General features: G+C 52.4%; 1 protein-coding gene across 1 annotated transcript in view; it reads right to left on the bottom strand.

Annotated features, from left to right (window-relative positions):
* Positions 1–493: 493 nt before the first annotated feature.
* Positions 494–11,252, bottom strand: part of MYO1H (myosin IH) — a 45,310-nt gene continuing 34,551 nt past the window's right edge. The window contains exons 20-31 of the mRNA XM_019467182.2: positions 10,484–10,560; positions 9,213–9,281; positions 7,807–7,891; positions 6,797–6,956; positions 5,870–5,953; positions 4,998–5,091; positions 4,757–4,812; positions 4,050–4,185; positions 3,565–3,635; positions 3,105–3,202; positions 2,117–2,216; positions 494–1,060 (exon numbers count right to left, since the gene is read on the bottom strand). Of these exons, the coding sequence (XP_019322727.2) occupies positions 1,034–1,060; positions 2,117–2,216; positions 3,105–3,202; positions 3,565–3,635; positions 4,050–4,185; positions 4,757–4,812; positions 4,998–5,091; positions 5,870–5,953; positions 6,797–6,956; positions 7,807–7,891; positions 9,213–9,281; positions 10,484–10,560 (1,057 nt within the window). The 3' untranslated portion in view covers positions 494–1,033. The remainder of the gene's footprint in view (positions 1,061–2,116; positions 2,217–3,104; positions 3,203–3,564; positions 3,636–4,049; positions 4,186–4,756; positions 4,813–4,997; positions 5,092–5,869; positions 5,954–6,796; positions 6,957–7,806; positions 7,892–9,212; positions 9,282–10,483; positions 10,561–11,252) is intronic.

Here is an 11,252-nt window from a genome sequence, read left to right as displayed (position 1 = left end):
AAGATTTGGTGAAGTGTTTTATTACAGTGTAAGAGCTTACAGTTAAAGTAGAACAGCTTTGGGTCCCTTGGCCAGAGGTCCTTGTTGGTGGGGACCGGGGGCCTGTGCCCAAGACAATCCTGGAGTAGCCTCTTCTGTCCCCCTCCCCCACCCCCAGGGTAGCAGGTAAGCAGCCTGGCTGAGGGGCAGGTACCCCCCCCTCGGCTGACGCGTGCACCTCACAGCAGCTGCTCGGGACCCAAGTGTCAGCACCGCTCCTCCGCCCTCCCTTAGGGCTCCACCCAGCGTCACCGTAGTGCGCCTGTGTGTCACTAACCTTCCTCTCTGTGCTATGAGAAGAAATGCTATAAACGTTAGAAGTAGTCACTGTATGTTGTACAAGCATTTGTGGACGTGTAAAATAAAAGTTACGTAATGCTTCTGTTGAAATGTTTCCTGCGTTCGTTCTGTAGTGTTTGAATTTAAACACTGCGAGGAAGTCTTGGGGAGAAAGTGAATCCGCTGGGGTTGCTACCCCTTTGATTTTAATACTAGGGAGGGAAGGGGGACGGGGGAGGGACAGGCGCTTCGGCCTCCAGCTGGGGAGCTGCGTCAGAAACGTTAAGGCATCGGGTGTGGTGAGTTCCACTGAGTTAAAGCAAAATTCAAATTCTGCAGCTTCATGAAATTTTCCTCTCAGATCACATACATGCTCCTGTGTTCCTCGGGACCACTGCGGCCTTGACAAAGGCAGAGCATCTGTCGCCCACCGTATAATGACGTGTTCACATACCCATCTAGGGAAGGTCCAGGTAGGGACACGGAACACCATCCCCGTAGGCGACTTGAGGTTGGGCCCCTGAAGAGGACCTTTGACTTCGGCGCCCCAGGGCAGCAGAGAGCCGGGAGGGGGACAGGTGCCCCTCAGTCTCTTCAGATGGGATCTCCTTTTGCTAGAGCTGCTGTCCCCTTTCCCGGAAGGTGTAGCCACCTGGACAGCCCCCCACTTCCTGGGCGCTTTCCTCAGCCGGAGCACAGCCAGCCACCGGAGAGGTCAGGAGGAAGTCGTGCGGACCGACACCTTGGGAGAGAGGCCACACTTAGGTCAGAGCCCTCTTCTCACCCGGTGGTCCACAGCGGGGCAGTGAGTGTGGACCAGCCTGGAGAAGCCAGCCCCACCGGACTCGAGGCAGAGGGCATTTAGAAAAGGAAATGGGATTTAGAAAAGGCATCTGCAGCCCGAGCCAGTCAGGCCGTGTGACTCTCAGGACAGAATTACTCCTGAAGGTCATGCCCCTAAGACAGCACGTAGACTGAAAACTCCTCTGATGCTTTAAATCCAAAATAGTACTTAAAGATTTCAACTTCTCCCTGAAGGCGTTTAGGGGCATTTGGATCACAAAAGCCTTTTGGGTGCTGTTTACATCCACAGTCACAGTTTCATAGTTAAGGGGATATAAATTAAAATAGGTACAAGACACTCCGTACGTCGACAGACCGTTTCCTCGTTCGTTTGTATCAACTAAGGATACCGGGTGCATGTATACAAAAGACATCTTAAAACACTCAGCCCGCTCAGGTTGTAATAGGCTATTTCCTAGCAAAATTGGATCAAACTAAGCTCTGTGTACTCCCGGTACAGCGAGGACTGTTGAGATGCCGGGTCCCGCGTGGTCGGACCCGGGAGGGAGGGCACAGCATGGAGCACGCCAGCTGGACTTGAGCCGACCAGAGAGTGCTCACATTCCAAAGCCCCGGCCACGCCCCCGCCAAGCCAATTACATCACCGCGTCTGAGACTCAGGCACTGGTACTTTTGGAAACTCACAGGAGACTCCAGTGTTGGAAACACGAATGAGAACCACTGTGATAAGGCGTAAGGCCTTTACCAGGCAGTGAAAAGGTGGCTTCGACCTTTAAAACCGAGAAGGACTGAACGTCAACTTCCTGTTTACTAACAACCAAAACTGGGAGGTGAACTTGCTTTATTTTCCCCCCTTTTCATTCATTGTGTGAATCTGTACCCCTGGTATCCATACCTTCCTGTTTTGATACAGAATCGAGAATAGAGGGAGAAGTGAACAGTCTATATTCTCATGTCAGACTGCTCACACCTCCCTCCCCCGCCAGCCACTCACCACGGTTAACTGTCCATTTTTATCTTTATAGATTTGCTCTTCGGGTCCCGTGTCGAAAACGATCGTGCCTTCTTTTCCAGGACTAATATAAAACCGTAAACTGGAAATACACAAAATCATCAATTACTGACCTTTTTTTGCCTCTTGTCTACAAAAGAAATTCGCTTATGCAGCTTTACTGGTTTCAAGATCAAATTCCTGTTTTAATAGAGTTTTATTTTACTTGAGTACCCAAAAGACCACCAGTTCCGTAACAGAGAAAACTCACCACGTTCCTGTGGTTATTCTCAAGTCACTTTAGCACGTTCAGTCCTTCAAGGGGCCAATTTGATGTCTGAAGAACCACCTACATATGGTCCTGCTGAAACTCTCGTGGCTGGGGGGGCGGGTCTCCCTGTGAGGTCCAGCAAAACCAACCCCACTCTGTGCCCCCCTCTTGTACATAATGGATTTGCTCAGGACATTAGGGTGGCTTCAGACCTAATAGGGGCAGCAGGAAGACCTGCCTTCCCAGGGGCTGGGGGGGGGTGGGCACAGCGCCTCCTGATCCTGTCTGCAAACGAGAATCCAGCATGGCCTCAGGAACCCCGACACCATCCCCAACCAGCCAGGTGACACTGGGCCTGCTGCTTAGCCGCTTTGTGCCCCTGACATGGAAAACGTGGCCATCCTTCAGAGCTGAGAGAATCGAGTAAGAGCACCCCATCTATGTGTCAGATGGTTTTCTTTTCCGTCCTAAAGTAATGTTGCCACTCTGCCCTCATCAGTTGTAGGCAGCCTGCAAAGCTCTGGGCCCATCGTGCTCGGCCAACGGTCCCGAACAACAACCATCAACAGGAAGGGTGTGGCCGTCACCTGCTCTGGCCCAGAGGTCCACCTTTCACTCAGTGACAGCTTCCCTCAGGAACATAAGGCCCTCCTTGGAGAACTGGGATGTGAGACCACGGTTCCCTATGTGAGTGAGCGATCGCTGGGCAAAACCACCTACCTCCCCTGGACAACATTGACGATGTTCCCCCGCTTCACCAGCATGACGAGCTTAGTAATGGCTTCAAAGATATGTTCACACTGTAAGACGGCATCCCCCTGAGAAGGAGACATGGCTGTTCCAGAAGCAGTGGCTTAAAAGGTTTTTTTAATTTTTATTTTTGAGAGAGACAGAGCATGAGTAGGGGAGGGACAGAGAGAGAGAGAGGGAAACACAGAATCTGAAGCAGGCTCCAGGCACTGAGCCGTCAGCACAGAGCCCGACGCTGGGCTCGAACTCACGAACCGTGAGATCATGACCTGAGCCGAAGTCAGACGCTCAACCGACTGAGCCACCCAGGTACCCCGGGAGCAGTGGCTCGAAAGGAAAACACCCTCCAATACCGAGGCTCTGCGGCAGGCAACTGAATATTGTGGCGGTGGTCTCCCTCTGTCAGCAGAGACGGGTGGCCGGCAATTACCTTTTGTTTGCTGTCCTCCGGCGACACGTGAATGACCAAGATTCCATCACTGAGGCTGCTGGTGGAGACCCCTTAAGACAGATCCAGAGTTAGGGACCGGGAACCGGACAACTTGAAATCAATGCAGGAAGAAAGAGGAGGCATACCTGGGGGTGCCCCAACCCCACACTCTTTCCCTCCCAGCTGGGCCCAGCAGGAAGAAGGGCACACTCCAGCAATGAGCATGCCGTGAGGCTGTGAAGGGCTGTGCTCGGGATACAGCACAGGTCATCGGAGAAGGGGACGGTTGTCCAAGCTGGATACTGGAGCGAAGGGGTGGCCGTTGATATTTATGCCAGAAAGAGAAGCACAGGCCCAGGCCCCGGCAGCCCCAGGCTTTAAGGGCACCCTCCACTTCGGTCTTCCACTGGAGGGTATCTTCTTAACTGGTGAGCCCAGAAGCTAAGTCGACCCCGTGAACAGCCGTACGGTCGCTGGCTTCTTACCTTTGAGTGCCGAGTACGCTATTTTCTGCTTGATTTTGGCAAGTTCCACCACGTAAGCCGCTTTCTGAGTGAGGAGGAACTGCCGCTCCCGCGCCCGGAAGCCCTTCCTGTCGTATTTAATGACCGGGACACCGTACTGCGAAGAGGTGACCGTCACCATGAAGGGAAGGGGACTCCGTGGGCGGAGGGGGCAGAGTACTGAGCTCCTTACTTCCAGCACTCACCTGCTTATCGGTGAGCAGGTATTACCACACAGCGCTTCCTGCCATGGAACCCTGGGGCCTCTCCGTAACCCTGCCACCCCCACCCACAGAGGGACAAAGGCAGCAAGAGGTGAAGTAACCTGCCCAGATGGCGCATGGCTACTAAGTTGTGCCATGTTGGCACCCCGCCCCATTGCTGCTGCTAATAGGGGGTGTTTAACGATTAATTTCATGGCTGTGTTTCACTCAATTTCATAGGAAAACCCAACCCGGTTCCTGGGGTGACAGATAAGGACCGTAAGAACAGCAAATAGGTACCTAGGGATCATGCGGGCCCCACAGTCTTTGTTAATACCCAGAGCATCACAGTTGTGAACCCTGCCCATCCCCACGCACCCCTGCATTTCAACAGCACTTCCAGACACCCCTCGTACAGAAGACAGACCCTGTTCTCACGCTTCGTGAGGGAATCCTGACTGATGCCAGGACACAACACATCCCTACCTGGATTTTCTCACTGCTGATGAGTTGAAGTACTTTGGGATTAATGTCTCCTTCATCTGGGGAGGGAATCGGAGCACAGTGAATCGTCAACTAAACGCCATCGTGGTGCAAAAGCCACTGGTACCTGCTGGGTTTACGTCTCTCTGTGACCAAGACCTCCACTATGGCCAGGAGGCTCTCCGGAGTCAGGCGTCATCTTCTGACCCTCTAAGCGAGTGCACAAACAGAAGAACGTACTTACCGATCCGACTGTTGGCGAAGGGCTGGTTTAAGGCCTCTGCATAACCTTCTTTCTTCGCCCTGAAGAGTTCACTTGTAACCACCTTTTGCTGCATCTGGTAACAGAGAGAGGAAAGTACAAAAGTGGGAGCCGTGGGGCTCCTTGGGACGGAGGTCCGCGGCACAGCTCACTTTCCGTGATCAGCTGTAGAGGCCTCGTCATACCTCCGCCCGGAAATGACAGCACATTCCAGGCTTTGGCCAAAGTGCCCCTAAAAATTATGCTGGCAGAGACTGGAGCTGACGCTTCGTGCTGGTCTCTTGCACTCCCTTCCCAGCAGGGGAATTTTCAGAATTTCAGACAGCAGTTTCCTCCTTCTGGGTCAGAGGTCTGCCTGCAAACTCCAGCCCCGGGGGCCAGATCCAGCCTGCTGCCGGTTGTTTCTAAGTTTTTGTTTGTTTGTTTTGCAGCCTGGCTACGCCACTCATTCATGTGTGCTGTCCGGCAGCTTCCGTGCTCTGCTCGCAGAGTCGAGTGACTGCAACAGAGATCGTGCGGCCCGCAGACCCTGAGAGAGGACTCTCTAGCGCTTTACGGACCTGCAGACGAGCAGACACAAAACCCTCCAGCAGAGAAGGGGCCCGGCCTTCCGTGCAGCACGGGGGCCATCTGGGCTGTGTTCCCATGGCAACAGCGTGAGCAGAAGCACTTGCAACATCTGTCCTTGAACAAGGGGCTCTGACCTAAGTGGCCTTCTTGTGTTCCATCCCCAACACATGCAGGAGGCACGCGCCCGGTGTGACCCCTGGGCTCCCAGGAGAGATGGTGGGCGAGCGCCGCCCACCCCGGACCTGCCAGCACCTTCGCCACCCGCCCGGGCTCCCCGTCCTTACCAGCGCCTTCCTCTCGGCCGTGATCCCGCGACAGTACTTCCGAACCAGGTTCCTGGTGCACATCTTCCTGAGCAGGTCCGAGGCCTGTGTGGAGAACACACGCACTTCTGCTCTACCCGCCTCACTCAGGCCCAGTCTTGGGCTGTGGCCACCAAGACAGAGGCTCTGAAAGCAAGTCGAATTCAGTCCGATTTCAACTACAGCATTAGTGTTTTTTTTGTTTTGTTTTGTTTTTAAGTTTATTTGAGAGCAAGCGAGCATGAGCGGTGGGGAGGGGCGGGGTGGGGGGAAGGAGGGAGGGAGAATCCCAAGCAGGCTCCTTGCTGTCAGCACAGAGCCTGACGTGGGGTTTAATCCCATGAACCTCGAGATCATGACTTGAGCTGAAACCAAGACTTGGACGCTTAACTGACTGAGCCACGCAGGCGCCCCAGTACAGCATTAGTATTTTAAAGCCCGAGAAAGCAACTAATCTTCCAATCTTGCATTACCTTTTCACCGTTGCTAAGCTACTGCTTCTCGAACTTGAATGTGTTTGAGTCACCCGAGGACCCGGCTAAAAAAAAAGACTCTAAGAACTGCTCAGCGGACCCGGGCTGGGGCCCGGTTTCTTACAGAGGCCCCCACTGTGCTCCAGCCACAGGATCCTTGGACCTTCTTTTGAGAAACGCTGTTCTAGGTGACAGTCATTATAAGCCATCAGGAAGGCCACACCAAGGGCAGCGCTATTCGCAAATGCTCCGTGCTAACCAACCTCCATTGGCTTGAGAGTACGAATTGAGAGGAGCGACATTTCTCATAGGACAGCCTTGCAAAGAAGTGCTTCGCTAAAGCCTTTCGAGCCAAGGGTGGTGGCACAAAGATACACCAGCTGAGCCCCGTCGCTGCCCGAGTCACTTGCAACAACAATCTGCGTGTCATCCTCACATTTTCTAAAATGCCAGGAGGCCTCAGCCAGCTCTTGTCCAAGACGTTCTTTGGGACATGATACCGGAGGTTCAAGATGTAATTCTTCCGCACGAACACGATAAACTCCTCATTGTCCGGGCAGAGAGGCTTGTTGCGGTTGATGAATCCCTTTATGAACCTGAAACGGCAAGTGGTTTCTGTTAATTTTCTGGCCCATTTCTTCACGGAGCCTCGGGCTCTCTCCCCACCTGTTTGCAAAGGAGGCCAAAATGGTGCAGGTTGTTTGGGTCGCCAGGTGGGGCGACCGTTCCGTGGCCCGCAGGTCGGGTCTGCCCCGAAAATGTGCTCTATTTCACCCATGCTATCTTCGGTTTTGTTTTGAGTGGTTTGAATTAGTTGCTAACAACAATATTGGGAAACAGTACACGAAAGCCAGATTTCCAGCCAACCTTGGGTGGGCGGAGGGGGAGGGGGGGGCTGGTTATCAAGAATCTGTGGCAACACTAAGCTGGCATTTCTCCAAGGCAGCAGTCAGCTGGAGTAGTGACTGCCCCTCTGAGGTGGACTGAGCTTTCCAAAGTTAGCTGCAGTTCCCACCATGCCTTATCATCTTATCCCAGCTCGTGAAATTCACTTTTTCCTGCCTGGCACTGGAGGGCAGCTGACCTTGTGACTTTTGAACTAAGAGAAACTGACAGGCGTACTGAATTGTGATCACTGTCCAATTAGGGAGCTCAGAAGAAAGCAATGGACTTAGCCGCAGTCCCCACCATGCCTTATCGTCTTATCCCAGCTCGTGAAACTCGCTTTTTTACCTGCCTGGCATTGGAGGGCAGCTGACCCTGCGACTTTTGAACTAAGAGAAACTGACAAGCGTACTAAATCGTGGTCACCGTCAAATTAGGGAGCTCAGAGGAAAGCCACAGAGCTGAATTCTTAGGGGCTGACACCCTGAAGGGAAGATGGGCTTTCGGCACAAAGCCAAAGAACTCAGCCAAGTCCGCGACCACCTTCTACAGAGAACTCACTTTCTTACGGTCCACACAGCCCACTTTCTCCTTTTGGCCAGCTTCCGAGCCAGGGCCCCGCGCCAGTGGGCTTCAAGTGTGATGGCTGAAAGAGTTCACTGCCAGCATTAGAAGGTGAGCATGATCACATTTAAATACAATGGCTTTTTTCCAGAAACATTCAGCCACTCCACAAACATCCGGATACCCACCCGCACTCTGCCCGAGAGATGGAAAGGTGGTGAGTGTTACCAGTTCTTGTGGGGAGTGTAGGGGGCGGTTCAGACAACTGAACCAGGGCAACAGAGGAACCCCAGGGGTGCTGCAGGAAGCTTCAAGGAAAGCCCCACAATGACGTGAGGGGATCAGAGTTTCCCCAGGCCTTCCTGAGGGACCCGTCAGTTTTGTTGCCGCCCGCGGCTGGTCTCAACTGATGTGTGCTTTAAGTTGCCTACACTTGAGAACTGAGATACGTAAATTGGGACACATAGATTTCTGACTTGCTTCCCAGTTTTTAAGTGCTTTGCAGATTTTGTTCAGTTATTCGGATTAGAAAAAATACCTTCTTGTGTGCTCCTCATAGCAGCACTGTTTTCTGTTATAAAAGCAAACAACTGAAACGACCCATGCGTCCATCCAGCGAATGGCTGAATTATGAAGTACTCATACAGCACGGGGGTTGGCAAACTGCGGCCCGCGGGCCATCTGTTTTTGTAAACAAAGGTTTACTGCCACGCGACTATGCCCGTTTATTTACATATAGCCTATAGTACCTTCCTGATACAATGTCAGAGCTGAGTAGCTGTGACCGAGGCCGGGTGACCCCCAAGTCTACAGTACCACCTGGTCTTTAGGAAAGTTTGCCAACGTGTGATACGGTGCAATCCTACGCAGCCGTGACAGTAAATGACCAAACCTGCGCACGGCGACTGGTTGCATTTCGGAAACAAACACATCCCTAAAAATATAAACAGGATAATCTTACGGAGTTCCAAATGTGTCAGCCAATAAAACTGTTGTTTAGAGACGTATCCATAGATGGTAAAGCTATAGAGGAAAACAAGGCAATGAGAAATGCAGAATTGCAAAAAGAGATGGGGGCGGGGGGGGCAGGGTTGAGAAGGGACAGGAGAGTGACAGGAGACGGGTTCCCAAGGTACTCCTGGTGTTGGCATTCTTTTAAAAGAGTTATTCTGTAAACAGGCACACGTGGTGGGATCCAATAAACCACGTCCGTGGGAGGAATACGGGCCACTCCGTTGCAGTCTCGGGTCAACAGAATAAAGACGAGACACACGCAAGGTTTCAAGGCCGAGCAAGGGGAGAGAAGCCACCAAAGGGGCCTGAGCTCCAGGTACAGCAGGGATGAGAGAGACCGCAGAGGTCTGGCTCACTGCAGACGGGCACGTTTCTGTTTTAATTCTTACCTGCGTGTCTCTTTCTCACATACACTCTCCTCTCTAGGCAGGCTTTGTATGTGGCTTGGATTCTTGCAACTTAAAATGAAACAAAAGTTTTGGTGAGATGGCTTTCAGTTGTGCACCTGCGTGGTAGCGCTTTTCCAAGGGCAGGTCAGAAGCAGCCCTCGGGGCGTGCCGTGCGGAGCTGACTGGGAAGAGCTGGGAAGGGGTGGGCCCATCCTCCCTCCCTCCCTCCCTCCCTCCAGGGTAAAGAACAGACTCGGTGGTTAGAGCTCCCCACCCCCGTCTGTCTACAGGGAGCCTGCTGGCCCTCGGTTCCATGGCCCTCGGACCACATGCTTGCTCGCCCTCGAGCTGCCCCGTCCACCTCCCTCCACCTGGGGACTGAGTTCCCAGCACAAGCCAGGCGCACTGAGGACCCCACAGACCAGTGGCATCCCATTCCCTGGGGGCTGGTTAGAAACGCTGGGGTCCCCCCTGCAGCCAGCACCCACCCAGAAACCAGGTCCCGGGATTGGTGCCCACTGCTGTCACGGTCCAAAAAAAGGACGGTGGTCACAAGCCCGGCTCCTGAAGGCGGGCAGACCCATGTTCCAACCCAAGCTCTGCCGCTTACTAGCTGTGCAGCCTTCAGCAAGTTACCAACGTCTTGGGCCTCAGTTTCCCTGACTGCAAAGTGGAGATAATACAGCTGCACAGGTTAGTTTTAAAGAGCACAACGAGGTCCTGAGGGCAGAGGACTTAATATGTACCTGGCACACAGAAAGCACTCAGGTATACGCGGCAGGGTCTGTCTCGACAGACCAGTTGAGATTTCAAGGGAGAAGCCCCACTGCACTCCAGGAGTTTTTACATTTTTTTGCACCCCCAACCTCCACCCCAGAACTTTTCTCATTTGCCGTTCGCTGTGCTCCCCGCACCCCGCGCCCCCACCCCGTCCCCCGTGCCTGCAGGCTTTGAGGTGACACCTTCCGGCATCATACTGGTATGAACGAAGTGTTCAAAGCTTCATTTGAGGTTCGGGTCCTAACAAGTGGGATGGCAATCCGGCATTTAAGTTTCCGGGTGCATCCATGACTACCCTCCAAACACGCATTAAGGCATATAAACCCATGTGTTCTCATTCTGGGTTTCCAAAGCGAGTGCTTCTTACATTAGATCAGACACCATGTGTAAGATGTAACCCAAGCTAAGCCGGTTCGTTTCACATTCTACGGAAATCAGGACAGGAAAAAAAAAAAAAAAAAAGAAAAGAAAAAAGAAAAAGAAAATCATACCTAATTGATGTTTACTAAATTCAAAGGCATCTTCAGTAGCAAACAGAGTTCTGGGGAAACGAATGAATATCTTGGTTCTAGAAGTGAAAGAAAGATCGTTGTCATGAGTAATTGGCTGGCTTGAATAGTGTCCCCTCGCCAGAACCTCAGAATGTGATCTTATCTGGCAATAGGGTCTTTGCAGACGTCATCAAGGTAGGGATTGAGAAGAGATCATCCAGAATTAGGGTTCACCTAAATCCAGCATGCGTGTGCATCTAAGGGACAGAAAAGGACACACAGGCACAGGGAGGTTCATGTGAAGACAGAAGCAGAGACTGGAGGGAGGGAAGTGGCCACAAGCCAAGGAAGGTCAGGAGCCACCAGAAGCTGGAAGAGGCAAGGAAGGACCCTCCCACAGAGCCCGCCGACACCTTGAGAACACTCTTCTGTTGTTTAAAGCCAGCCAGTCTGTGGTCATTTGTTACCAGCCTCAGGAAACTACTACATTGATTTGACTTGATGTTAGTTCCTTAGGCTTTGAAGATTGATGACAAGGAATAGGAGTCTCAGTTTTTTTTGTTTTGTTTTTTAGGTTTTATCTTTTTTTTTTAATTTTTTTTTTAACGTTATTTTTGAGACAGCGAGAGACAGAGCATGAACGGGGGAGGGTCAAAGAGAGAGGGAGACACAGAATCCAAAACAGGCTCCAGGCTCTGAGCTGTCAGCACAGAGCCTGACGTGGGGCTCAAACTCACGGACCGCGAGATCATGACCCAAGCCGAAGTCG

Source organism: Panthera pardus, unplaced genomic scaffold, assembly GCF_024362965.1.
Source record: "Panthera pardus isolate Hobbes unplaced genomic scaffold, ASM2436296v1 HiC_scaffold_15, whole genome shotgun sequence".
NCBI lineage: Eukaryota > Metazoa > Chordata > Mammalia > Carnivora > Felidae > Panthera > Panthera pardus.
The sequence above is the reverse complement of the archived record's forward strand: the minus strand, read 5'-3'. Positions and strand labels throughout refer to the sequence as shown.